Source organism: Orcinus orca, chromosome 11 (genome assembly GCF_937001465.1).
Source record: "Orcinus orca chromosome 11, mOrcOrc1.1, whole genome shotgun sequence".
Taxonomy (NCBI): Eukaryota; Metazoa; Chordata; class Mammalia; order Artiodactyla; family Delphinidae; genus Orcinus; species Orcinus orca.
Window position 1 is genome coordinate 6,931,843 of NC_064569.1, and position 25,167 is coordinate 6,957,009.

The window sequence follows — 25,167 nt, forward strand, 5'->3', positions numbered from 1 at the left end:
CATGATGGTGAACCCGACAGTTCCTGTCCTGGTGGGAAGGCAGACCCAGAAACAGTCCACAAACAGAATAAGTACAGACAAGAATTGAGAAGGACGCAAACAAAGGTGTGGGGGTGTTAGGGAGCGAGAAGGCAGAGCTGGGATTGGGCGACACAGCTCAGCTCCCAGGAGCTATCGCCCTCCAGGGGGTGCGTGGGTGGAGCATCACCTGTGGGCCTCAGGGCCCCTCTCCCAGCAACGCCCTTTCTATCCCAGCTTGAGCCACACAAAAGAAAGGCGGGTCCCATCCCCTCTCACCCGCCCTCGGGCTGACTGCCCGGCGGCTGGGACTTGGACTCTCCAGGGCTGTGAGGTGGGTCTAGGGGCAGCTCTGCCCGGCGGGGTGCCCGGCCCCTCTGGAGAGCAGAGCCAAGGCTGCAGGAGAGCAGCTCAGAACCTGAATCGGCCGGGTCAGTGCCGACGCTCCTGGCCAGCTTGGGACTCTTGGCAGGAGGGGGGGCACCCCAATACTAAGGGTGAGGACAGAGAGGCGCCCCTGGGGGACCCGCCTGCCCTCCACACAGGTGGGCACCAGGCAGGGGCACAACCCAGTCCCTGCTGAGCTGAGCCCTCTCTGCCCTCAGGCTCTCGGGCAGGGGCCTGGGGGAAGGGGCTAGCCGGGGGTGGGAGTGGCCGTGGGGCGAGGCCAAGGAGGAAGGCGAAGGGGGCGAAGACAACCCGTCCCTCTGTCCCTCCGACACCAGGCTCCCTGGTCTGGGCCCCGGGGCAGAGGAGGCAGGTAGGAGAGGAGAGACCACGGCCGAGGGTCCGAGGGTCGGGGCCTGCCGGGGTGACCAGGCCTCAGAGGAGGCGCCCGCGGCTGGCGCTGGGAGGGAAGGGGTTAAGGCAGCGGGGGGTGCAGCCTATGGCTGGAGGACACACCTGTGCGCAGGGGCGGCGGGCGGGGCCCAGGTAGGAGCCTGCGCTGCCCGGCAGGCGAGAAAGAAGGAGGAAGAGTGGAGGCCAGGGCGGCTTCTAGGCCTTGACTCCCGAGCCTCGATTCCTCCTCCTCTCCACGGCCCTCGCCCCCTGGGGGGCAGGCGGCCTGGTGGCAGGTAAAGGCGGGCGGGAGAGGGGTCCTGGGGCTGAGTGAGGGACTGCTGGGGTGGGGGGGGTGCTGAGGGTGGTGAGCTGGTGCCTGGGGGGCAGGGAGAGGCTGGCGGGGCGGGGAGGGGTCTCAGGGCGGGGAAGAGATGGGCGGGGGGCTTCCGAAGCCTTGACCCGGCCTCAGTGGAGCAGCAACCCGGGATGGGCCTGGTGACGGCTGCCGGGCTCACCCGGAAGTGTCCCCTGGGACACGGGCGGTGGGGGAGGGGAGCCAGGGCTCCGCAGCTCCACCGGGCGCCTGGGCGAGGACTGCCGGCCCGTCCGGGCGGTGGGGTGGGGGCCCCCGTCTTACCCAGCAGTGTTTGGGTGCTGGTTGAGAGTCTCTAATACTGCCGGGTAATGATGGAGGCCCCTGCCCCGTGCCAGCGACGCCCACCGCCCCGGGCCCCCAGCACCCAGCTGGCCGTGCCGCCCACTCCCGAGCCTCCCCCAGCCCTGGAGGCCCCTTCCTCTTGAGCAGAGGGTGCTGAGAAAGAGGTGGCCCTCGGTTGGCTGTTGGCTGGTTGCCCACGGAAGGGACACAATGGCCCCAGCCCCTCCCCCAACCCAGTGTGATTTGTCATCTGGAGGACCCAGAACCCACAGCTTGACCCTGCGCTGGGGATTGGCTCGCAGACTTTCAATAGACCTCAGCTGGCCTGCGGCCAGGGTCCTTGGAGCGACGGCCGGCTTCAGCCCTGACGCCTGTGGCCGGCTCTGGGTCCATCTTCCAGCACAGTGTTGGATGGTCTAATGCTGAAGCTCCTAACACTGTCTGGTAAAGATGGCCCCCGGCCGGCGCCCTCGGCAATGACCTTCACGGAGCCCTGAAGACCACGGAGGCCTCCAGACCAGCAACCTCTGACCTTTACCCTTGGGGAGGGGGGGTTAAGTCTCTAGGAAAGGTAAACAATGGGAGGAGACAAAATGGCTGCCTCGGAGACGCAGCGGGACTTGGGAACACGTTGGTTCTCTGGGCACCTCCATCCTCCTCCTGCCTCGGGAATGCGAAGGAAATAAAATGCGGATGGGACTTGGGCGGACTCGTTCTGCGCATTCACCTCTCACCTTGGGCTTCCAGTTCCTCAGGGCTGGGGCGGCCACATCTGCTTGGTCTCCCCGTCCCTTTCATGACAACCTGCAGAGCAGGGGACAGTTAATCTACTTTCTTCAAAAACCGAAGCAGCTGAAGGCGAACCCAGGCCCTCTGCCCTCTAACCCCACCACTAAGAATTCCAGGATTCCTACCTACACTTTCGCCCCGGCACGGCTGGGGTGGCACGTGGGCACAGCCAGCGGCCTCGTTTCTCTACCGCCCGACGACCCTCAGTGAGGGCGGCGCCGGGAAGGGACGAGGCGCCTGTCCCGTTGGGGGCCCAGGGCTGTGGGAGTGAAGAGCCCACCTCCAGAGGTCGAGCCCTGACTGAGAGACTGAAGTGTGGGTAGCCTGCAGCAGGCGACACGGTCCGCCAGCCGTCTGAACACGTAAACCCCCTGATGAGCACAAGTGGTCTCCCCACAGCTGCATGGAGCCCTGGTACCAAGGAAGCAGCTCCTGTTGGGGTCATCAGATTTTTGGTCTAGCTCAGCAAAGCCACAGTTGCTCCAGCCTTTAAAAAAGGAGATGTTGGTAAGCAAAGGGCTGATGCGGTTTAGGAGGGTGGGGTGGGGAGTGCAGCTGGCCTCGGACTCCAGGACTCGCAGTTCCCACCCTGGGTCCTGTTCTGGATCCGGCTCTGAGGGCTTCCAGGGTGAGAGCGGCAGGCCCCGGCTCTCCCTACCTGCCCCGGCCGGTGTCCTCGCGCCCCCTGCTGGAAGAGACGAAGAAGGACCCAGGAGTGCTCGGTGTGAGCGTGCGCATGCGTGCCTCCCCAGCCCAGTTCAGACACCAGAGGCTTTGACTTCGGATTAAGTAATAAACATTTATTGAGAATCTCTGGGGTGGTGGTTGTTGCTTCTGACCACGAGGGAGGAACCAACCCTGCAGGAAATCACACAGTCCCAACACCTCTGGCCAAGACAGGGAGGAAAGTCACTCCCCTGAAAATGGTCAGTCTTTGTTCACCCGAGAAGGGCTGGGAGGACAGATGCAGAGGGACCATCACTTGACAGTGGGGGCGGGGTAGGGCCCCAAGCTGGCTCCTCAAAAACCGGGGAAGAAAAAGATCCACTTCCTCCCTGAGGGTGGAGTTCTTGTTCAGCAGTTCATTTCTTACCCTTGATGAGGCTGTCACTGTGGAAATGAGACAGACGGTGACATTACTGGGGGGGACGTACCTGTGAGAGGCAGAGCACCTCGGGCCACTCCCTCCTCAACTACCCTCCTCCCTGAATGTGTGGGTGGGGAGGTGAGAAAGGTGATGTGGTGGGGAAAAGGCAGGACCCCACAGAAACAAGGATGCACCATCAACTTACCTTCCCCTGTGGACGCCAGGTCACCAGATGAACAGGAAACACAGAACGACAAGAGAAAGGTACATGTGACTTGACAGTTTCATGCCCCACCCAACTCTAAACTCTCCTCCGCTCCCAAGGGAAAAAGACAAGCACACTGGAAGCCCGGAATCTCAGGCCCTGGGAAGAAGACTTGCTCCCTGGCCACTGCCATTTCTCACCCCTGCTTTCCCAGCATCCTTCCGTGCCCCAGAGCAGCTCCCGAGGAAGAACAGCCAGTATCATCTTTTACCACTTTTCACTTAAAAACTTTACAATTAAAGTGCTTTTTACGTGAATAATCCCACTGGATCGCATAAAATCAATCCTGTGAGATTCAAGTTAGGAATTGTCAACCACCCACTTTTCTAAGTGGTTCAGAGACATGGTGTTTTCAAGGGTCACACGAGTAAGCTGGTAACGGGCGCCAGAGCCCAGGTGGCCAGACTCCGGCCCTTGTTCTGTGTCAACACCCCACCTGAAGGCCATGCCTCTCACCGGGTGAAACTTTCATCCTGTAGGTTCAGCACAAGGTTGTCAGCAGTGAGAAAGACACGATTCTGTGATGTGGCGATCTACAGGGCAGAAAGTAAGATGGATGTTTGTACCAAGCAAAAAAGACCTTGATTCCTGCCCTTGCAATTCAGTAACCACTGGTGGAACACGTGTGGGTTACGAACAGCGAAGTGGTGATGTGACAGCCACGGTTTCTGCGCTCACACAAGGATCCAGAGCAGCGAGCAACTGTGATGCATTAGGTCCACAAGAGGCATGAACAAAAGGTCAGGGGCGCCCAGGGGACACCATTTTCGATGGGAGGAGGAGTGTCAGAGAAGCCAGTTTGAACAGAAATCCGAACACGCAAGACCCTCATTCCCTCATTCCAATGTGGAGAAGCACCTCCCCCTCAAGGCGGCCTTGAGCTCACACTCACCGTCTTGGAGATGTTCTGGGCTGCCCGAATCTTGCGCAGCTTGATGTAGCCTGGGTTCTTGCCCAGAGCTTCTCCCAGGTGAGCAGGGTGGGGTTAAGGGTTCACACAAGGCCAGATCTCAGCTGGGGCTGCACCCTGTGACTCGGCTCACTCAGCCGTCCTCTGGGCTGTCAGATCCAAGGTTGCGCTCAGGTGGCTCGTGCCCAGCCCTGCTTTGCCCCTACCTGTAGGCCTCCCCGCAGGCAGCTGCCGGGAACAGGAGGCAGCAGCACAGATGGAGGCAAGGCCAGCAGTGCTATTGATCTGCCTTACAGCGAGGAGCCAGGCCTCAGGTGCCCCACTGAGACTTCAGATCCCATCCGGCACCCCAACCCCCCAGGGGTCAGAGAGCACGGTTCGCATTCGCCTTAGTCTCATCAGCCAGCCCACGGGGCCGGGTGGGAAGCAGAGTGTTCCAGGGGCTGGGCTGAGAGCTCTGCAGCAGAAGGATATCATCTTGGCGGCCTCAGCCTCACCCTCCGCCTGCACGATCTTCTGCCGCTGTTCCTGCTTCGCTTTTTCCACCAGGAACTGGGCCCGCTGGGCCTCCTGCTGGGCTGTAGCGGGAGAGAACCGGGGTCACAGAGGTAAGGTGTCAGGAACCCCGTCCCTCCTCCTGCTTCCTCAGAAACCCCTGCCTGACTCCTCTCGCGACTCACCCACTTGTTTAGCTTCTACAGCAGCTGTGTATTCTCGGCTAAAGCTCAGCTCAGTGATGGCTACGTCATCCAGTATGAGGCTGAAGTCCTTGGCCCTCTCTGTCAGCTCCCGTCGGATCAACAAGGACACCTGGTGGCCGGGGGGAGGAGAGAGGGGCGTTGAGGGGACTGGAGAACTGAAAGGAAGGCGTGCTTCTGTGATCGTCAGAATCCCAGATCTCCGGAGAACCGCAGAAAGTGCGCTAACCCCTTCTTAGTTCCTCGTTAGGCCAGTTGAGCTGGGAAGGACTTGGGTCACGCTGACTCCTCCACGCTGTACCAACCCCACACGCACGCCTGGACCACTTTTCTCCCATGCAGCCCGACACTAACTGCTATCGAGCTCCAATCTTGGCTCTCCTTGTTTCCCACGGTGGCCATCTGCACAGCTTTTTGGGGGCAACGGACCTCGGGTCACTACCCTTTCCTAACACCCAGTGTGCTGGGCCTAGGAGGGAAATGCTGATGCTACGCAGATGGTGATGGGAGCCAGAGCCAGACCTGGGCCCGCTGGGTGATCAGCTGGGAGGCGTTGAACTTGGCCACCACGCTCTTGAGCACCTCGTTTACGATGGATGGCAACACGCGCTCCTCGTAATCCAGCCCCAGGCGCTGGTACATGCTGGGAAGCTCCGCGGCGTTGGGTCTGGACAGCACCCGCAGGGAGATGTTCACCATCTGCAGGTCTAAGCGTGAGGTTAGCAGTGGCTGGGCAAGGCCACGGGGGCCTCACCTGGCTTCCTCGCAAAGCCTCCCTCCCCAAGCATTTTCTCCTCTGGCTTCTCTCTTTACCCAGGGCAATGCCCTGTGGTCCGGAACTGCCCCGCGGGGAGAAGAGTGATTCGGCACAGACCAAATGCGTCCTTGTCCACTGTCAAGTCTTCTCTACCCACAACCCTCCTCCAGTAAAGCTGACCTTTCTTTTCGCTACTCTACTTTAGGCTCTGTTACATTGTACCATAATCCTGAACTAGACTGTAAGGACTTGAGAACAGAGATGGTGTTTTGTGAATCCTTGATTTCTTAGGGCCTAGGGTTTCGGGAATATTAAGCAACCTGCACTAAAAATCGTGCAAAACAGTACGTTACAGGTGAGCTACCTGCCTCATTGTGAACGTGTTTGTGTGTGTGTGTGTGTGTAAGGGTTGGTCTGGGGAATCTCAAAGGCACAGCTTCTGTGAATGGTCTAGGAGGGAACAGGTGCACCAGTGAAAAGTGCAGCCAAGTTTCCCCAGGACAGAGCGTACCAGTAGATTAATGAGTCAAAGAATTAAAAGAAAGGTTTTAAAACAAAGCTTTGTTCTAGGCAGTGACTAAGACAAAGGACAAACAATGCTCTCACCGAGTTCACGTTAAGGGGGAGGAACAGTTGAAAAATGTACAAACACACAGCGTGTCCAGAATGTACTGCTTGAACTCCAGAAGCAGGTACCTTTATTTTAGCTTGTTTGCAAAGGTGGAAACGAAGGCCCAAGAGATCTGACACTCCCATCTTGCCTAGTCTCTGGCTAGGCTCCCTTGTTTACTGCCAGTGGCACCCCAGTGCCCAGACCTACCTTTGGAGCCTGTGGGGGAGGAAATTTTTCGGGGTCTGGCGCGAATGTCATAGATGATGGGATACTGGAACCAGGGGATCCTGGAGGGGAGGGAACAGGGACAGGGATTAGGAGACTACCGTTTCCCTAGTTTTGTCCGGTTTTCCTTCACCACGTGTTTCTTGGCCTGCTCCTCCTCTTAATGACCACAGTCAAAAAGAAATTCTCTTTTCCCTCCGGAGAACAACAGTATGTGCTCCTGAAGATGTCGCCAGCACGCACTGTTCTGGGAGATGGGGTGAGGAAGGTAAAGAGCGGCGCGGAACCCCGCTGAAAGTCCTCCCACAGCCATAGGTGGGTCGGCGTTCAAGGGTGAAGGGTCAGGGTCAGGGTCAGTCCGCTCTGCCCGCCATTACCTGAAGTGAAGGCCCTCGGCCAGAATGGTGTCCTGCTGCACGCCTCCGATCCGATTAAAGAAAATGGCTCTGTGCCCTCCTTCCACTGCAGGGAGAGGGGTAGGGGTCAGCCCAGGCCGGGCTCAGAGTACGTGCCAGCCTCTGGTGGGGCGGGGTGAGGGGCTGGGTGAGCGCGGGGACCTGGCGGGGCTGGGCAGGGGTCGGGAAGGGTCGGGCGGAGTCCGGAGGGCAGGCTGAGGTTGCTCACCGGTGAACACCGACTCGCGGACGCCGTAGGCCACGGCGCCGGCCCCCAGCAGCAGCTTCAGCGCCGTGCCCATGCCCCGGGGCCCGGAGGGCAGCCGTCCCGCTAAGTCCTTCAAGTTCTGGGCCATGTTCGGTCCTGAGGCCGGCGGCACCAGTGGTCCGAAGGGGGTGCCGGCCCGCCTCTACAGCTCTCCAGTTTACGGATCGCACCCTCCACACGAGGGTCCGGCCCCAGGTACTCGCGGGAGAAAGGGCACCGGAAGTGCGTTCCCTTCTAAACTCTCCCCCCAGCCTACAGCGGACCCGAGCTTGCGGCACAGGAAGCACGCCTCTGGAAGTTCCCTCCCCTTTCTGGAACCCTGCCCTCCCAGAGCGGCTTCGGGAGCATCTGCAGCCAGCCGTCGCCATTTCCGAGCGCCCACTTTCAAAATGGCAGACGGAAGGAAGCTTGCATTTGGGGCGAGAGCGAGGCCCTAGTTTAAGGACGTTACACAATTTCCGGTCCGGTTGCAAGATGGCAGCGCCCGGTGGTGGATTCCAACCTCGTGAGCGGCGCGCCGCGGAGCAGGAAGAGGACTGGGATGCTGTGACGCCCAAGCGGCCCCGACTCGGGGTGGGAAGCAAGATCGGAGGCCGTAGGCTCATTGTGGTGCTGGAAGGGGCCAGTCTGGAGACAGTCAAGGTAGTTTCGGACTAGGGGGTGAAGAGCTAGTAGATCGATAGGATGGGACCGGGTTGGGTGAGGGTGATCGGCTCAAAGTGGATGGAGAAAGCGGAGACAGGTGAAACATGCTTTGGAGAAAGAGTGGCCTAATCGACTGTCTCTTCCTTTAACACGGGTCGGCAGTGCTCGTTTTCTTTGCCCTTGAATCCCATTGCAGCCGTCACATGCTTGCTTCCGATTGATTTACTAGGATTCTATGGTAACCCTAACCCCATCCCCAACCCCAGAGTCGTCTAAGGGGAAGGGGTTTCGTCCATCGCGTCGTCCCGCTTCATCCCAAGACAAGCTTACTAGGTAGAGGGGAAAGGTAGTTACTGCAGCTCAGTCTTCCCACCCTTTTATTTGTAAGGACATAATGTTTTAATACGTTGAAAGGTGTCTGTCACTCTCCTTCATATTACTGTACATTTCAAAACACTGCCTGGACCAGATTATCATTAATACTTTCACATCTTTATTTTTACTTATCATTGGGCTCTTCTCCCGAACAAATCCGGCAGTTCCCCGTCTTAAAAATTTGTGCAGTGTTCTCATTCTTTCTGATATTGTTTCTCATACTGTTTAGAACTAAACTTGTTCAGTGAGTAGGGCCAGAAGAAATAGCACTGGTTTAGAAGCCAGACCCGGATTTTAATCTTGGTTCTTACACTTATTTCAAGTGTGTGATTTTGAGAAAACAAGTTTGTCCTTAGTTTGTAAAGCGGGGGTTAATACTTTGCAGGGGAACTGTAATGAAAGTGCTTTAATAGTACCTTGCCATAGTAATCCGAGTGCAATTCAGTTCCAGCTTTTCTTCCTCAACCACTATGGCACTTTATAAAGCTTGCAGTTTAGAAAACTGTTTTCTTTTTTCAAACGACCAGCTCATCAGGTTTCCTTTCATTTTCTTCTATAATTGATATTTCTAACCTAATTATAGGTTCATATATTCATGTCTCACTTCATTGCCGCTGTCTTCCCAGGCTATTAATTCTGAGCATCACTTAACCACTTCATTTCTTCATATCTGTGGGGATGACAGTAGTACCTATTTTACTGGGCTGTTGGAAGGATTAAAGGAGTTAAGATGTGGAAAGGGTTTAGAATAATTTCTGTCACTTGGAAATAGTTGTTATTATTATTCTTGATTCAGGTTACTTATTAGGAAGTTGAAAAGGTTGTGGGCAAATTAAAGTTCCTAGAGCATGCTCTGGAATAAATTAGGCCAGTTGTCATTAATGGTACTCCAAAGGTGATGGACTCCATAGCTGGTTGAAATCTTCCATACTGTTGGCTTTTGTCTTCCTTGTGCTGATACCTCTTGCTTCTGCAAGCCTCATCTGGGCCTGCACTCTCCATTTATTCTTTTTCAATTTTTAAAAATTGTTTATTTTTTATTAGAGTGTAATTGCTTTACAATGTTGTGTTAGTTTCTGCTGTACAATGAAGTGAATCAGCTATACGTATACGTATATCCCCCCCTTTAAAAAAATTAATTAATTAATTTGGTTGTGCTGGGTCTTAGTTGGGGCAGGCGGGCTCCTTAGTTGCGGCTCCAGGGCTCCTTAGTTGTGGCTCGCTGGCTCCTTAGTTGTGGCATGCAAACTGTTAGTTGCAGCATGCATGTGGGATCTAGTTCCCTGACCAGGGATCGAACCCTGTGTTGGGAGCACAGGGTCTTATCCACTGCACCACCAGGGAAGTCCCTCCATTTATTCTTTGTACTCCAACCTCACTGGCCTTCTTTAAGCTCTTTGAAAGTACTACGTTCTCTTATACCTTAAGGTCATTGCAGATAATGTTGTTTAACTGCGAGCACCCTTTACTCGACTCTTTGCTTTATTAATTCCTACTTAATGTTGATTCATTTAACAATTATTGAGCCTATTAGGCTACTCATTCTTCAGTTATTAGGTTAAATGTTACTTTCCCATAGAAATGACTCCCTTCCTGGTATAAATCAGGTCCTCATAATTCTTTAGTGAACCGTTTAGTTTTCCTTCGTAATGTTTATCACAATTCGCATTAAATACTCACGTGCTTGTTTAATTTGTCTCTTCCACTAGAAGGCTATAATGAGGACAGAGAATAAGGTTTTAAAAATTCTTGTATCTCCAGTGCCTATTACAGAATACACATGGTATTCATTCTCTGATTATTCTAGTTAGTGGTTTTCAAGCTTATTAACCACAGCCCACAATAAAAAAAATTACATCGTGAGCCAGTATGCGCACTCAATTATATGAAGCCGAAAGTTCCATAAGCCTTTACTTACCATGACTATCCTTGAGGTACTCTGATGTTTTCTATTCTGTTCCATTAAGAGAACGAAAACCCTGGTTATAACTTACTAATGGGTCAAAACTAGATTCTTCTATTCAACAGGTTCTTTTTCTTCTATAACTAAGAGTGTCCCATGGACTTAGTTCTTGGTCCTTTGTTTTACTCTCTGTGACATTCTTGTTATTTCAGTTACTCAGTTAATTTCAAAATCTATATGCCTCTTCCCCCAAACTTTTTGGAGTCATATCTCAAGATGTTGCCGGACATACAAATGTTGTGTTGATACATAAAAACTTGGCCTTTTCGAAACCTGTGTTTGTACTTACTGGTATGTTTTTATTTTTTTTTAATTTTTTTTAAAAAGTCTTTTAATAGAGTACTTGGAAAGCTACGTATTTTTTTTTAAATAAATTTATTTATTTATCTTTGGCTGTGTTGTGTCTTCGTTTCTGTGCAAGGGCTTTCTCCAGTTGCAGCAAGCGGGGGCCACTCTTCATCGCGGTGCACGAGCCTCTCACTGTCGCGGCCTCTTGTTGCAGAGCACAGGCTCCAGACCCGCAGGCTCAGTAGTTGTGGCTCACGGGCCCAGTTGGTCCGCGGCATGTGGGATCCTCCCAGACCAGGGCTCGAACCTGTGTCGCCTGCATTAGCAGGAGGATTCTCAACCACTGCGCCACCAGGGAAGCCCTACTGGTATGTTTTTAAACTTTTTATTGACCACCCTATAATGCTCCTCAGGGCTCTGATTTGCAGTTGTTTCTTTTAGCGGTTGCTCACATGCCTTAAAATTGGAACCACCCCTCTTTGTTTTACTTATGAGAACGTTCCTTGATTAAACTACCTCTTGCCTCATTAGAATTTTCACATTTCTTCCTGCTCAGACTTGCAGCTCTTTGTGCATGTTTGTTATAAGCAACCTGAGGGTAGTGACCGCGTATGTTTTGCCCAGTGTCTACATAATGCTTTTGTGATAAACAAGCATTCAGTCTTGCTCATTAACCTCACTTCTGCCTGGTTCCAGAATCCCTCACTGGCTTTGCCTAATACCCATAGGTTTTAAAATTAAATCCAGTTTAGGGACTTCCCTGGTGGCACAGTGGTTAAGAATCCGCCTGCCAATGCAGGGGACACGGGTTCGAGTCCTGGTCCGGGAAGATCCCACGTGCCACGGAGCAACTAAGCCCGTGCACCACAACTACTGAACCTGCGCTCCAGAGCCCGCGAGCCACAACTACTGAAGCCCACGCGCCTAGAGCCTATGCTCCGCAACAGGAGAAGCCACCGCAGTGAGAAGCCGGCACACCGCAATGAAGAGCAGCCCCCGCTCGCTGCAACTAGAGAACACCTGTGCGCAGCAACAAAGACCCAGCGCAGCCAAAAATAAATTAATTAAAAAAAATTCAATCCAGTTTAGATCGTGTGGAATCACAGGCTGCACTCTTCCTCCCTTTTCCCTCCAAGACCAGTTATGGGATGGGGTGTGGGGGGAGGACGTGGCCACACAGTAATCCCCTGGACGGTTTTCAGGGCCGCACACCGTGTGTCTGATTTAGTAGGTCTGGAGTGGACGTGAGAATGTGACTGTCTAACAGGTTTCCAGATGTTGCTGGTTGGGGACCACCTGAGAACCGCTGTTCCAGGTAAAAGCAGCCTATGTTGCTCTTGACCTTGTTCCCTGTTCGTCAGGTGGGGAAGACGTATGAGCTGCTCAACTGTGACAAGCACAAGTCCATGTTGTTGAAGAACGGACGGGACCCTGGGGAAGTGAGACCAGACATAGCTCACCAGGTAACTCCAGGGACAGGGCTCAGGCCCCCGTGCCTCTGTACGGAAGGTAAGGCAGCTGCGTGTGACTTCTCTTCAGTCTTAACCGTGCCTTGGTCTCCGCCTCCCTCAGAGTTTACTGATGCTGATGGACAGTCCCCTGAACCGGGCTGGCTTGCTACAGGTTTATATCCACACGCAGAAGAATGTGCTGATTGAAGTGAACCCCCAGACTCGAATTCCCAGAACCTTTGACCGCTTCTGTGGCCTCATGGGTGAGATAGAAGGCTTAGGACTTAAACTTGGCAGTAGTGATGAAGGGAGAGGCAAAGGGATAAATTAAGTGTGGCATTTTTAAGTGGGGGAGGGGCACACGTGACTGATTCCAGAACGGGGGTCTGCGCTTTCTCCCCACGCACAGTGGGTACAGCCCGCGTGGTTTCCTGGCTGAGGAGCAGGGAGGGGGCCTGTCACCACACAACCAGCGATGTGCTCGACAGCTGCTTGGCCATGACGTTTCAGTCGTGTAGACACGCAGGGCGTGTGGAGCTCGCCTCACCTGAGGTTCTTCCTGGTTAAGTTACTGGGCATAGAGGCAGGCTCTCTGGCTAGCTCTGAACTCTTTTTTCTGCCCTAGTTCAGCTTTTACACAAACTCAGCGTTCGAGCAGCTGATGGCCCCCAGAAGCTCTTGAAGGTGAGGTGTTGACAGCTACTAGTTGGAGGTAGTGCTCTGGGAATGTGTCTGGGGCTGATTTTTCTGTCTTTCTTTAGGTGATTAAGAATCCAGTGTCACATCACTTCCCGGTTGGGTGCATGAAAATCGGCACTTCTTTTTCCGCCCCGGTCGTCGGCGATGTGCGGGAGCTGGTGCCCAGCGGCGACCCTGTTGTCTTTGTGGTGGGGGCCTTTGCCCACGGCAGGGTAAGGCCTGGGCTCAGCTCTTAGATTCTTCCCGGAGCTGAAGCTCAGGACAGAATCCCAGGAGCACTTAGTGTTTTGATGATCCTTGTCCTTATAAGTTGGGGACAGATGAAGCTTCCATTTCCTGCCCCCAGGGCGCATCCTTTGAGGAATGCTGGCATATGTGGCATAGTCAAAGCCAGGGCCGTCTCCGTCCTTTGCTCACACTGGTATTAAACAGCACTGGGAAAAGGTAGTTTTCCTGCCCTAGACAAGGGCTGAACCTGTGACAGAGTGACAGAGCCGGCTGACTGACTGCTCTCTCCCCAGCTGGATGTGGAGTACACAGAGAAGATGGTGTCCATCAGCAACTACCCACTCTCTGCTGCCCTCACCTGTGCAAAGCTCACCACAGCCTTTGAAGAAGCGTGGGGCGTCATCTGACAGAAGCACCCTGCCCTGACACAGAGACTGTGGACATTGCTTCCCCGCCCCGGTGCTCAGCTGACTGCCGCAAGACCCCCTTCCTGCACCGAGACCGGGGTTTGCGTGGGTCCGGGCTGTACACCTGCTATTTGTTTATCTTATAAACATTGTTCTTGCAAACCTAGTTGTCCTTTGGGGATTCCTAAGCTCAGCAGCCTCTGATGGTGTGACCTGGCGTAACCCCTCAGACCTCAGGAAGACACGTGAGGTTACAGTGTCTGCAGTTTGGCCCTGGGCTTCGCAGGTGGGCTTTGTGCCCTAAAGGAGGGAGCCCTGATTATTTCAGCCATGGCAGATGTGGAGGGCTGTGTCTGAAAGAAGGCAGTCAGGAGCGCTAGAAGTGAAAAACAACACACTGAGGTGACTTTATCTGGTACAATCCTAGGTAGAAAAGTGGAGCAGGTGGGGCTGTGCCCCTCCCCTCCCCCCATGGGGGGGGGGCGGAGGTAGCGGCACATATACAATCATCATAATAAATTGGCAGAAGAAAACCACAACAGATTCCTGGCTAGAGGGGGAGAGATAAGGCAACGTGCATGGGGGAGCCCAGAGGGGAGACAACGGGCCCCTCTACTCCTCCCACGAGAGTCTCCCCTTTGGCCCCAGATGGAGACGTGGCCGGCAGCAGAGGCACAGCTGGGGGAGCCCCGTCTTCCCGCACCCTGGCTTCTGGTTCTCTGTGCTCTGGGACGAAGGAGTGCTGTGGAAAGGGAGGCGAGTTGTTTCTGCACCAGTCCTGCTCTGGGCCACCTGCAAGGGGAGAAGGCGGGCGGGCAGGTCGGTCTCGCCCTCCTAGTCCCCGGTCTGCAGCCCTTCCAGCTCCCTCCGGGCGCACCTCAGGGTAGTCAGTGCCCCATGCTGTGCTTCCTGGAAGGCAGGCCCCGTGAGGTTCCCCCCCGCATCTCCAGTACTACCCCCCGCCCCAGTCTGTTGCTCTCTTCTGTAACCCGGTAGTTTCAGCTTAGCTGGAGGGATCTTACCAGGGAAATAGATTATTCCATTTTCTTTAACTTCTCTTTCCTCGGCACCAGTGCTTTGCGCACATAAGGCAATGTGAATAGTAGACTCAAGAAGAAGACGTGGCCAAGGAAATAGACGGATTTATACACCTGTGGAGGGATACAGGCCACCGCGGTAGACAGAGGGCCTGGATTCAGCCCCACTGCCTGAGGTTTCAGTGGCTCCCTCCCCTCCTGGCAGGCAGGCCCTCGTGTACCTTCAGCCATTTGTCCCAGGTGAAGAGGCAGAAGGCAGTCATCGAGTAACCCATGAAGAGCCAGTGGATGGTCTGCTGCACCAGATAGTAGAGGGGCTGCAGGACCCTGACGGAGGCCAGGCTGCTCAGGGCTGGGCTGTCTTGAATCAGGCTGGCAGCCTGTGGAGGAAGGGGAGAGGGCTCAGCGCCTTACCCCTTCTCAGGCCCCTTTCATCCACCACCCTTAAGGTTTACCTGTCTTTCCACAATAACAATGAGGAATTCCATCTGAAAGCAGACCAGGTACCCTGAGTGGAGGCCGTGCCAGAGGGACAAGAATAGCAGTGAGAGGCCCTGGGATAGTTGTTTATTTCCAAGGAACTTGAGTCGTTTGAAGAAGTAACTAGAGAGAAGGGTGAGAAAGGATGAGACTCAGATCCATCCTGCCTCTGGGTTCTTGGAGCCCTTAGGGGTGCAGGGGTGGCGGCTGCTCCCACAGGGCCCCCTGGGGGAGGGGAGGCAGTGCCCTCCGATCACTTTATTTATGGCTGCACTGGGCCTTCGTTGCTCCGCACGGGCTTTCTCTAGTTGCGGCGAGCGGGGGCTACTCTTACTTGCGGTGCGCGGGCTTCTCACTGCAGTGGCTTGTTGCGGAGCATGGGCTCTAGGCGCGCGGGCTTCAGTAGTTGGGGCTCGCGGGCTCTAGAGCGCAGGCTCAGTAGTTGTGGCGCACGGGCTTAGTTGCTCTACGGCATGTGGGATCTTCCCGGACCAGGGCTGGAACCCATGTCCCCTGCATTGGCAGGCGGATTCTTAACCACTGCGCCACCAGGGAAGCCCTTCCGATCACTTTAGAATGAAAGGCAGTGACGGTTTAGACAGAAAATAGACGTGAGGCTCAGCTGGGGCCCCGCCTGGTACAACGGGTAGTGACGGAGGGCCTGCCAGGCGCCCGGTGCTGAGGCTGCGGCGGTGAGCGGCGCAGGCCCTGCACCCACACTGCTGACAGTGCCCCCACGCGTGGGACTGAGGAAGTGTTTGTGAACATAAGGCTGGCGGCAGAAGTGGGGTGAAAACCCAGCACTTAAGGCCATGTATGCCTTGTTTCTGTCTTTCAGAAATGACAGGGATGGGACTTCCCTGTGGTACAGTGGTTAAGAATCCACCTGCCAATGCAGGGGACACGGGTTCCAGCCCTGGTCCGGGAAGATCCCACATGCTGCGGAGCAACTAGGCCCATGTGCCACAACTACTGAGCCTGAGCTCTAGAGCCCGTGAGCCACAACTATTGAGCCCAGGTGTCACAGCTACCAAAGCCTGCGCGCCTAGTGCCCGTGCTCCGCAACAGGAGAAGCCACCGCAGTGAGAAGCCTGCACACCACAACAAAGAGTAGCCCCCGCTCACCGCAACTGGAGAAAGCCCGCGCGCAGCAACGAAGACCCAACGCAGCCAAAAAAAAAAAGACAGGGACGGTTTGGGGGGGGTTGGGTTGGGGACATAAGTGGGTGTGGCTGGGGGTGTGAGAGTGACTGATGGGGGGGCCCCCCAAAGTGGGGAAAGCTGGAAGTGACGTGCGACCTCCCCGGCTGGGCGCTTACCGGGCCACCCAGGCGTTGGTGTTGATGTTGAAAGAGGCGATGGTGCCCGTGAAGCGGGGGTCTGTCTCAAAGAGCCACACCTTCATGTTGGCGCAGGTGTCCCACTTGGCCCTCCCGAGCTCGTCAAGGCCGTGGAAGCCCAGCCCCGTCAGGATGCACACGCCTTCCTGAGGGAGCCACGGCGTAAGCGACCCCGCCGCTCTGCGCCGCACCCAGCCTGCAGCTCGTCTCGCTGCGGCCCTGGGCCCTCTCTCCTTACCGTGACCAGCCAACAGGCGACGTATTTGTACAGCACAACCTTGCCCCAGACCAGCATGTACAGGCAGCGGAACCAGAAGCTGCGGTTCTTGACAGGAGAGAAGGCATGAGCATTAGGGACACCGCCAGGCCAGGAGGGGCCCCCGTGCTCCCCGTCCTCACACGTGTGGCTGACTACTACCCTGTGTCCCCCCGACGGTCTGCCTAACTGCTTTGCAACAGGCCAAGGGGACCCAGCAGGGAGCCCCCTCGGAGAGGCCCTCAGACAGTGCTGTCCTCAACTCCTCTCCTACAGAGCCGGGCACCTGGGACACTAGTGCTGGGGGACTTTCACATCCACGTTCGACGTCAGCTGAAGGAGACCAACCTCCCCAGAGCCGGGACGGAGCCTGAGCCAGCACTCCCCCTCCCTGGGTCCTGAGCTCCTAGAGCCCTGGTCTGCCTGGGCCGGAGGGGGCTCGAGCCGCCTGGCTGTAAGAGGGCGAGCTCGAGCCGCTGGGGGAAGGTCAGGGGTGCTGAAGTGCACCTGGCACAGCCCTGTGCCCGCGAAGGTCGTTCAGTGCTGGCTGATGAACGGGTCCCGGCCCGGCTGGCATTGACACCAACTCTCAGATCTAGAGCAAAACCAACACGCGTTTGTAGGTGGTGTTACCCACTTCTCGGCTATCTACGGGCTCCTGGCCTGGCCACTGTCTATCTCTGGCGCAGTCGCACTGCTGCTGTTCAGGAAGCACTCACTTCGTAGTCGTCAGTGAGGAGATAGTCTTCTGTGATGTGCTGGCTGAGCAGGGTGTAGCCCACTAGGTAGACAAGGCCCAGACTCAGGCGCTTGAGAGCAGGTACGGTGCTGGAAAGGAACAAGCAGGGTCACCAGGGGCGGAGGCCCCTCCCTTCGCCCTCCGACCTTCACGAGGGAGCAGCTTCCCAGAGTGAGCGCAGCCTTAGGGCCGGACATGAGGATGGAGTGTGCAGACCCTGCAAGTTCTGGGGTGGGGGTGGGGCAACGGGGGGGCGGGCCAGAGAATCTGGGGTGCTCGCCCTCAGGGGTCCCGTGGACCTCGAAGGCTCCCCCATGTGCTTGGGCTACATCGGGACTGAAAGCCCGATGCAGAGACGGGGAAGGACCGGTTTTGGATCTGCTCCCTCCTCTCCTGGCTGGATCAATGCTCAAACGCAGGCTGGACAAGTTCTCCACAAAGGGATTTTCCTGGTAACTTATCAATCTTCTACTGTAAGATATATTTTTACATATATAGATTTTGATATATTTAACAGTATTATTATTATTTTTTAACAGTATTTTTTAAACTGGGAAAGTGAGTGTTAAAGGCAGGGACGTGACTGGTTCAGGCAAAATCTATGGCATAAAAGTGAATTTTTATTGTTTGTACTACAGGGTCGGGAGGGATGGCGGGAAGTGACCCAAGCTGAAAAGGGCCCCCTCCTGCAGTGAGGCACGGAGCGCCCGTCACAGGCCGTGAGCCAGGCCCAGGCCAGAGAACGCAGCCGGCCGGCCTGCAGGAAGTCACTTCAGAAGGGGCTTTTTGTCGGGCGAGATGCCTACGCAGACGCCCTGACCGAAGGGGGCCGTTACCTGTTTGGTATCTTGCCTGGTAGGTCAGTCAGCTGTCCCTGCACCAGCTTCATGTAGTGGTTCATTGAGAACTGGGGCCCCACCAAGAAGGCCCCATAGAAGTAGGAGAAGCCAGCAACCTCCAGCAGGGAAGGGACACCCCGTATGGCGTACTTCTGTTGCTCAGAGGACAGGGATTTCTATGCCGAGAAGAGAACGAATGGTTCAGGACCCAAGAGCCAGTCTGAGGGCTCCCCACCCTCGTCCCCAGTGATCCAGGTTCTTCAAATAGAGCCTCTCTGAGGGGATGACAGCACGGAGAAGAGTCGGTGCTTCGGGGGTAATGGGCACGCGCAGGCGCAGCTCGGCCTAGGCCGGCTGCTGCTCTTCCCAATGCCTTGCTGGCCCTGATCTCTGGACTCTGAGCTAGAGCTGGACCCGGGCAATTAGACTTGTCGGTCCTTGATCAGTGCGGCCGGAAACGGCGACCACACGGGCGGGCATGAGGGCATGGGGATAACAACAGCCGTCCTCCTTCCCTCTGGTTAAACTCCTTCACGTCTCTGTGGAGGGAGGGGTACTTACTTGATCTTTCCCTCCGTCATAGTAGTCGATGACGAGACCTGAGCAGAGAGAGAAGGTGTGGGTGGAGAGGAGGGAGGGGACACGGGACATGGCCAGGAGCACACGGGGCAGGGCCCGGGGTAAGCCTAAGGTCTGAAGAGAGGAGCCTGGGTGTCAACGGGGAAGGCAGGGCCCCACCACTCACCGATCAGCTTCAAGGTCAGGACACAATGTGGCATTGTCCACTTGATATCGTAGTTGCCAGTGGCTGTGTAATAGTATCCGGCAAGAAGGTAGGCCTAGGAGAGGGGCAAATATTTATTCTACCATTGCTCTGATTTATTTTCTCCCTGCTCTGAAATCCAATGTATTCTTTTCACTTTTCCTTTCTCCTGGTCTAGACACTGAACCTGTAAAGGGGAAGAGACGTCCTCAACGCTTACACTCTGTGGCTCATTCTACGTGGATTTTCTGCCTTGCCTTTAAGTGACTCCCCTCATGGACAGCTGGGCTAATCTGGTCAGACTCAAAGAACCCCAATGGCACAGTCCTATGCACAAAGGACGGCCGGCACCCCGTCCTTGAGGTGGGTGAAGCATCGTCACTGCAGCCTGCAGATGAAACACCTGGGGCTTCTGGCAAGTGACCCAGAGCCACACTGCCAAGTGTCGTGGGGAGAAAGGATTAGAAACTGGCTCTCCCAGTCCACGGCTTCCTCTACACCACAGTCCCCATCCTCCCCGCCCCCAACTGCTGTCAGCTGTGACCTGAGCTGCCCAGGGAAAGACGTTTACCATCTGGAAGCAAAAGGTAGTGAGGACGGCAGTGATGGTGCGGCCCATCAGCCGGAGGATGAGGAACTGAAGCACGACGCATAGCAGGGAGTGGTAGAGCTGGATTCCTGGATGCGGAGGAGAGAGCAAAGTGTTGCCTGTTTTTTTTTCTGCATTCCCACCCTTCCTGAGACTTCTAAACACAAGGAGTATACATATAAAAAAACCTTTGGTGTTAGGATTTTTCTTCTTTTTTAATAGCCTCATGTTTTGGAGGAAGGGAAGGAAATGAACTGTATACATAGAAAGGACCGCCAGGGAGTGGCTGTATTTCTGAACTTTGGGCCTACGGGACGCTCCTGAGGGGACTGCTTGGGTCTGTCGGCCAGTTCCAGCCACAGCAGAGACAAACTGGTGCTTCTCTGTTGACGGTGTCTGGTAAGGGTACCCATTCTCAACATGCTTTTACCGGGGAGGGGAACGTATGTGAAGGGAGAAGTTAAGCTTGTGTCCCTGCCCATACAAACCCTCTGCTACCAGAGCATCACAACGTCCCTCTCCATCAAATTCTCTCCAGGAAATTTTGTTCAGGTCTGTTCCTTCCGAGGTTCCCTGTAATCGCAGTGCTCCGTTCACTCACCGAAGTTATAATAAGCAATTGAGAGGCCTGTAAAGGCGTGGAAGAGGTGGATGAGGTAGCTGTCCTTGTAGAAAAGGTAATGCCGGTAAAACAAAGCCAAAGGGTAACCTGGAGGGGGAGAAGAGCAGAAGAGGGTTACTCGTGCCTGGCGTCCTCCCAGGTTTGTTTTGGAAGTCGATCTGGCATGAAACTCAGCCCAGAGAGGAAAACATAGGCATTATGTGGATGTCTACAAAGACAATAACAGTATCCCCAATTATCAAAAGAAGTCTCTTTGTAAATACCAATTTAAAACTGAAGGTATTTTATATTGAGGCAATACAAACTGGGTCTGAAGACTAGGTTTCATTTTTGGCTTATTAAATATTGCTAGGAATTTTCTCTTGCATTTTCCTTAAATGATACAAGGGATTCAGGGTGCCCAGAAACACCATTTTACACCTTTATGACCTATAATAATTTCATCACTAGCAGAGTATTATCAGTTGGATTCTTTTTTCTTTTTTCTTTCTTTCTTTTTTTTTTTTTTTGGCCGCCCGGCATGTGGGATCTTAGTTCCCTGACCAGGGATCGAACCCACGCCCCCTGCAGTGGAAGCGTGGAGTCCTAACCACTGGACCACTGGGGAAGTCCCTCAGTCAGATTGTTAAGAGGATAAATATAAATTATTCCCGGCTACAAACTGGGGTTGCTGACGGCCTATACAGTTGCATAGCAGTTACAGGACACATGTAGATACTCCTTACGTAATGGGCATCGACCAAGTTATAAATCCAGCTAGGTATACTGGGAAAATGTCTTCTCAAGCCGTGATTTAGAGTATGGTCCCGGGGCTTGACTGAACTACAGGGGATCTCCTGATGGGCCATGAACTGATGACGCACGGCCAAGGGCTGCTTACTGAATTAAAAAGGGCCAACAATGTTCGTTATTCCTCAACCAAAATTAGCATGTTCCCTGGTTTTACTACAGACCCACATTCAGTGTCCCATCAAGAAGTCTGGCTGATGTGCTTGGCGACCTTCCTACTGCAGTAGCGTGTGTGCGAGGAGTTGGGATCCCTACTGTTTTTTGGAAGGACACTTTACCCAGTCTATCATTGCATAATCAGTGTTCTGAGTTGGTCATGGTTTACAGCTGCTGCAATTCTTACTTTTTTTCTCTTTTTTTGGCCACGTGGCTTGCGGGAATCTTAGTTCCCTGACCAGGGATCAAAACTGTGCCCTCGGCAGTGAAAGCCTGGAGTCCTAACCACTGGACCCCCTGGGAATTCCCCTTACTTTTCAATCATAAGTTGCAGTTAGTTTATCATTGGCGATATAGTTGTGAGTTTGGTTAACTCTGCAAGGCTTAGATGAGTGTCATACATAAAGTGCTCAATTATTTAAGTGAATAAGTAAATGGATAATCATGTTATATATTAGCTTATGTCCTTTTAGTCTTTTTTCCCATAACTTTTTTTTTAAACTTATGATCACAACCTGTGTACTCATGTATCCTAGTTTTCTCACACAACAGTGTATCAACCATTTATCTTCTTGGTGCCAGGATTTGCTGGTGTTCTTTTTTTTTAAATTTCATTTATTTTTTTATTTATTTTTGGCTGTGTTGGGTCTTCATTGCCGTGCGCGGGCTTTCTCTAGTTGTGGCGAGCGGGGGCTACTCTTTGTTGCGGTGCGCGGGCTTCTCATTGCGGTGGCTTCTCTTGTTGCAGAGCACGGGCTCTAGGTGCGTGGGCTTCAGTAGTTGGGGCATGCGGGCTTCAGTAGTTGTGGTGCGCGGGCTCAGTAGTTGTGGCTCGCGGGCTTAGTTACTCCGTGGCATGTGGGATCTTCCCGGACCAGGGCTTGAACCCGCATTCCCTGCATTGGTAGGCGGATTCTTAACCACTGCGCCACCAGGGAAGCCCTAGTATGTCGTTGTTTTTTATGGCTGAATAATATTCTTTTGTTTGGACAGACCATACTTCATTTACCCAATCATCAGTTGATGGACATCTGGGTTGTTTCCACTTTTGGGGTATTAAGAATAAGGCTGCTATGGACATTCCTGTACAACTTTTGGTGTGGTGTATGTTGTCAGTTCTCTCGGGTATATACTTAGGAGTGGACCTCTTAGCTCTTTTACCCTCTGGCTAGCCCTTCTTGGTCAGTGGTATAGACCAGTTTTCAAAATCTCCCATGCGCTGTGGACCAATACTTTTGTAAAATACAAAGTCATGGGCTTGGATGATGTGGCACTATGGAGTGGCTACAAAAGTTCCTAAATGTTTACTTTTCATTCATTGTGCTTGCTTTGAGCTTTGCCTTGGCCAAGCGTGGTGACGCAATTCAAGTAGATCGCGCCAACCTCTCTTTCTTTGTCTCTTTCACCCAAGGCTTTTCTCTGGCTTCTGAATACAGCTGACCTCCAGGAGTCAGCCCTGGTCCTCTGCTATTCTTTTTTTTTTTTTTGCAGCATGTGGGCCTCTCACTGCCGTGGCCTCTCTCGTTGCGGAGCAGAGGCTCCGGACGCGCAGGCCCAGCGGCCGTGGCTCACGGGCCTAGCCGCTCCGCGGCATGTGGGATCTTCCCGGACCGGGGCACGATCCCGCGTCCCCTGCATCGGCAGGCGGACTCTCAACCACTGCGCCACCAGGGAAGCCCTGCTATTCTTGCTATACTGTCCTCTGGAAACTCCATCCACTCTCATGTAACTTAATATGATCTTTATGCCAAAGACAGGTCCACATCTTTAATCCTGACTTCTCAAGTTTCAGTTCCCCATTTCCTACTTCCTGGCTGGGCATTTTCCGTTTGATATCACATACCATCTCAAACTCTGTGTGACTACAACATGGACTTTCCCCCGAATCAGTCTTCTCTTGGCTTCTTTTGTTTGTTAATGGTGTTACCGTTCTCCAGGCCACACAACTACATTCAAAGGCTTGAAGTTGTCTTTGCCTCTTCCCTCTCCTTGGTTCCCTATACCTATAGCCACCAAATCCTGTTGATTCCTCCTTTCCAGTGTTTCCCGCCACCGCCACACCCCCCTCCTTTCCTGTGCTACATCTGCAGTGAAGGCCCTCAAGCACTCCCCCTTCAACTCTTGCCGTGACCTCACCTCTGCCTGCAGCCTCGTCCTCCAACAATCCTCCACCAGAGGGCTCTTCCTGTAACCCCTGCTCAGAAAACAGCAACGACTCCAGCTGACTACTCAGCACAGTACCAGTTCCCAAGCCGAAGATTCAAGGTCTATCTTCTAAACTACATTTCCGGTTAAAGCCTCTATCTCCCTGCTCCAGGTGACTGATATGCTAGTTTTTGCTCAAATATATCTCGTGTCTTTCATCTCTAGACCTTCGCTTGTGCCAATGCCTTTGGGTGGGACACCTTCTCCAACCACTCCTCTACCCAGTGGAGTCCTACCCATTCTCGGAAACCCAGTTCAAGTGTCACTTAGGGCTGAAGACTCTCATTTGGCAAATCATTGTATACAACAAATTCCCATTCCTTACATTCTCGTTTTATCTTAAAATTAACACATGTTCACAATCTCTTTTCCTAAGGTCCTCCTCTACCTTTGGATCTCCCACAGCACACTATCCTGTGTACTTCATTTTTTGATTGGTTGACCAACAGTAATTGACACTTAATAGCCATTTGATGTTGAGCGTCAGTTTCCTCATCTGTAAAATGGGGACAGTACCTGCCTCAATGAGTTGTTGTAAGGACTAAAGGAGATAATGCATATAAAGTAGTTAGCACAGCCTAAAATATTGTAAGTGGTCACAAAAATTACACACACACACACACACACACACACACACACATTCACATAAAGTTACAGGGAGTCTGTAAAGCAGGCCTTAACTGAGAAATTCTGGTGAAAGTGGGTATCAGGGCTTCTGAATCTAATCTCCATTCCATGTGACAAATGACTAAGGGATTTCCTTCCCATCTTCATTTCAAAAGAAGAGTCACAGCATATTTATTTTATAAGGATACTGATTATGGTTTGCCAAGAGCATTTTTTCTAAAATGCAACGTACTATTAAATTAAGGCACTGTATGGTTAGAAGAACACGAACTCTGGAGTTGAGACAGATCTCAGTTTGAATCCCGGTTCTGCTACTTACTAGCTGCTCCCTCAGGCTGGTTGATGAGTTAATTTTCTTTGGTCCTCAGTTTCATCAGTAAAATGAGTATCTAGGTTTGGGTTCATATATTAAGCCTGGTACATATTAGATACTCAGTAACTGTGAGACTGCTTCAACCTCTGCTTTAACAGAGAAGTGCCCGGCGATCTCATCCAGCCACACGGCTTTAAATACCATCTGTTTGCTGATGGCTCCCAAATTTGTTCTTCACGCTCGTGTACAACGTGGACTGGGTGCACGCCTAACGGATATCTCAAATTTAACAGGTGTCAAACGGAACTGCTGACACATCTCCCTCACAAAGCCTGCTCCTCCCCTGGCTTCCTCATTTCAGCAAACGCCAACTCACCTTTCTGCTCACTCGAGGCTGTAGCTCTGCGACCTTCTCATCCTTCCTGAACCCCACCCTCCCCCTGCAACCAGTCTGTCAGCAAACTCTGTTCTACCTTCAAAGTGAACCCGGAATTTGACCACTTCTTCCCCTGGTCCAGGTCAACGCCATCTCTGGCCTGTACCATTTAAAAATTTTTTTATAGTATTTTCTGAAATTTTTATTTATTTTTGGCTGCGTTGGGTCTTTGTTGCTGCACGCAGGCTTTCTCTAGTTGCGGTGAGCGGGGAGCTACTCTTCATTGTGTTGCGCGGGCTTCTCCTTGCAGTGGTTTCTCTTGTTGCGGAGCACGGGCTCTAGGCGCTCGGGCTGCAGTAGTTGTGGCTCACGGGCTCTAGAGCGCAGGCTCAGTAGTTGTGGTGCACGGCTTCGTTGCTCTGCAGCATGTGGGATCTTCCTGGACCAGGGCTCGAACCCTGCATTGGCAGATGGATTCTTAACCACTGTGCCACCAGGGAAGTCCCTCTGGCCT

The 25,167-nt window shown here is 53.5% G+C and overlaps 3 protein-coding genes and 1 non-coding gene across 5 annotated transcripts in view; 1 reads left to right on the forward strand and 3 right to left on the reverse strand.

Moving 5' to 3' along the window:
- Positions 1-3,027: 3,027 nt before the first annotated feature.
- Positions 3,028-7,757, reverse strand: PHB2 (prohibitin 2). The gene is made up of 9 exons (XM_049694752.1): positions 7,428-7,757; positions 7,181-7,265; positions 6,786-6,865; positions 5,731-5,915; positions 5,191-5,320; positions 4,985-5,088; positions 4,493-4,570; positions 3,541-4,133; positions 3,028-3,358 (listed from the first exon to the last, which is right to left on the reverse strand). The coding sequence occupies exons 1-8, from the start codon at positions 7,552-7,554 to the stop codon at positions 4,053-4,055; spliced, it is 870 nt and encodes a 289-aa protein (XP_049550709.1). The 5' UTR covers positions 7,555-7,757; the 3' UTR covers positions 3,028-3,358; positions 3,541-4,052.
- On the reverse strand, positions 4,661-4,916 carry LOC117196350 (small nucleolar RNA U89). Its single transcript, XR_004476496.1, has one exon. It is a non-coding gene; the product is annotated as a small nucleolar RNA U89 (small nucleolar RNA).
- Positions 7,758-7,827: 70 nt separating the features above from the next.
- Positions 7,828-13,684, forward strand: EMG1 (EMG1 N1-specific pseudouridine methyltransferase). 2 transcript variants are annotated; one of them, XM_004279082.3, is made up of 6 exons: positions 7,828-8,108; positions 12,099-12,200; positions 12,310-12,451; positions 12,814-12,872; positions 12,950-13,099; positions 13,409-13,684. In XM_004279082.3, exons 1-6 carry the CDS (start codon positions 7,941-7,943, stop codon positions 13,520-13,522), a joined length of 735 nt encoding a protein of 244 aa, XP_004279130.1. In that variant the 5' UTR covers positions 7,828-7,940; the 3' UTR covers positions 13,523-13,684. The 2 variants fall into 2 exon arrangements, with proteins under 2 accessions (XP_004279130.1, XP_012391936.1); XM_012536482.3 differs by lacking the exon at positions 12,950-13,099 and having other exon boundaries at positions 7,839-8,108.
- Positions 13,685-13,905: 221 nt separating this feature from the next.
- The window catches only part of LPCAT3 (lysophosphatidylcholine acyltransferase 3), a 29,684-nt gene continuing 18,422 nt past the window's right edge, over positions 13,906-25,167 (reverse strand). Inside the window, exons 2-13 of the mRNA XM_004279081.3 lie at positions 20,167-20,274; positions 19,548-19,654; positions 18,959-19,052; positions 18,775-18,812; positions 18,211-18,389; positions 17,355-17,463; positions 16,618-16,704; positions 16,359-16,525; positions 15,015-15,162; positions 14,781-14,939; positions 14,545-14,673; positions 13,906-14,314 (exon numbers count right to left, since the gene is read on the reverse strand). Coding sequence (XP_004279129.1) covers positions 14,557-14,673; positions 14,781-14,939; positions 15,015-15,162; positions 16,359-16,525; positions 16,618-16,704; positions 17,355-17,463; positions 18,211-18,389; positions 18,775-18,812; positions 18,959-19,052; positions 19,548-19,654; positions 20,167-20,274 — 1,313 coding nt within the window. The 3' untranslated portion in view covers positions 13,906-14,314; positions 14,545-14,556. The remainder of the gene's footprint in view (positions 14,315-14,544; positions 14,674-14,780; positions 14,940-15,014; positions 15,163-16,358; positions 16,526-16,617; positions 16,705-17,354; positions 17,464-18,210; positions 18,390-18,774; positions 18,813-18,958; positions 19,053-19,547; positions 19,655-20,166; positions 20,275-25,167) is intronic.

What these genes read in the sequence shown, in the direction of transcription:
- PHB2 (XM_049694752.1), bottom strand. Translation starts at nt 7,554, where the DNA reads ATGGCCCAGAACTTGAAGGACTTAGCGGGACGGCTGCCCTCCGGGCCC. An exon ending in CTCCCCCACAGGCTCCAAAG is followed by an intron (nt 5,916 to 6,785) that starts GTAGGTCTGGGC and finishes CCTCACGCTTAG; the next exon opens with ACCTGCAGATGGTGAACATC. An exon ending in TGTAGAAGCTAAACAAGTGG is followed by an intron (nt 5,089 to 5,190) that starts GTGAGTCGCGAG and finishes CTCCCGCTACAG; the next exon opens with CCCAGCAGGAGGCCCAGCGG.
- EMG1 (XM_004279082.3), top strand. Translation starts at nt 7,941, where the DNA reads ATGGCAGCGCCCGGTGGTGGATTCCAACCTCGTGAGCGGCGCGCCGCG. An exon ending in CCGCTTCTGTGGCCTCATGG is followed by an intron (nt 12,452 to 12,813) that starts GTGAGATAGAAG and finishes TTTCTGCCCTAG; the next exon opens with TTCAGCTTTTACACAAACTC. An exon ending in GGGCCTTTGCCCACGGCAGG is followed by an intron (nt 13,100 to 13,408) that starts GTAAGGCCTGGG and finishes CTCTCTCCCCAG; the next exon opens with CTGGATGTGGAGTACACAGA.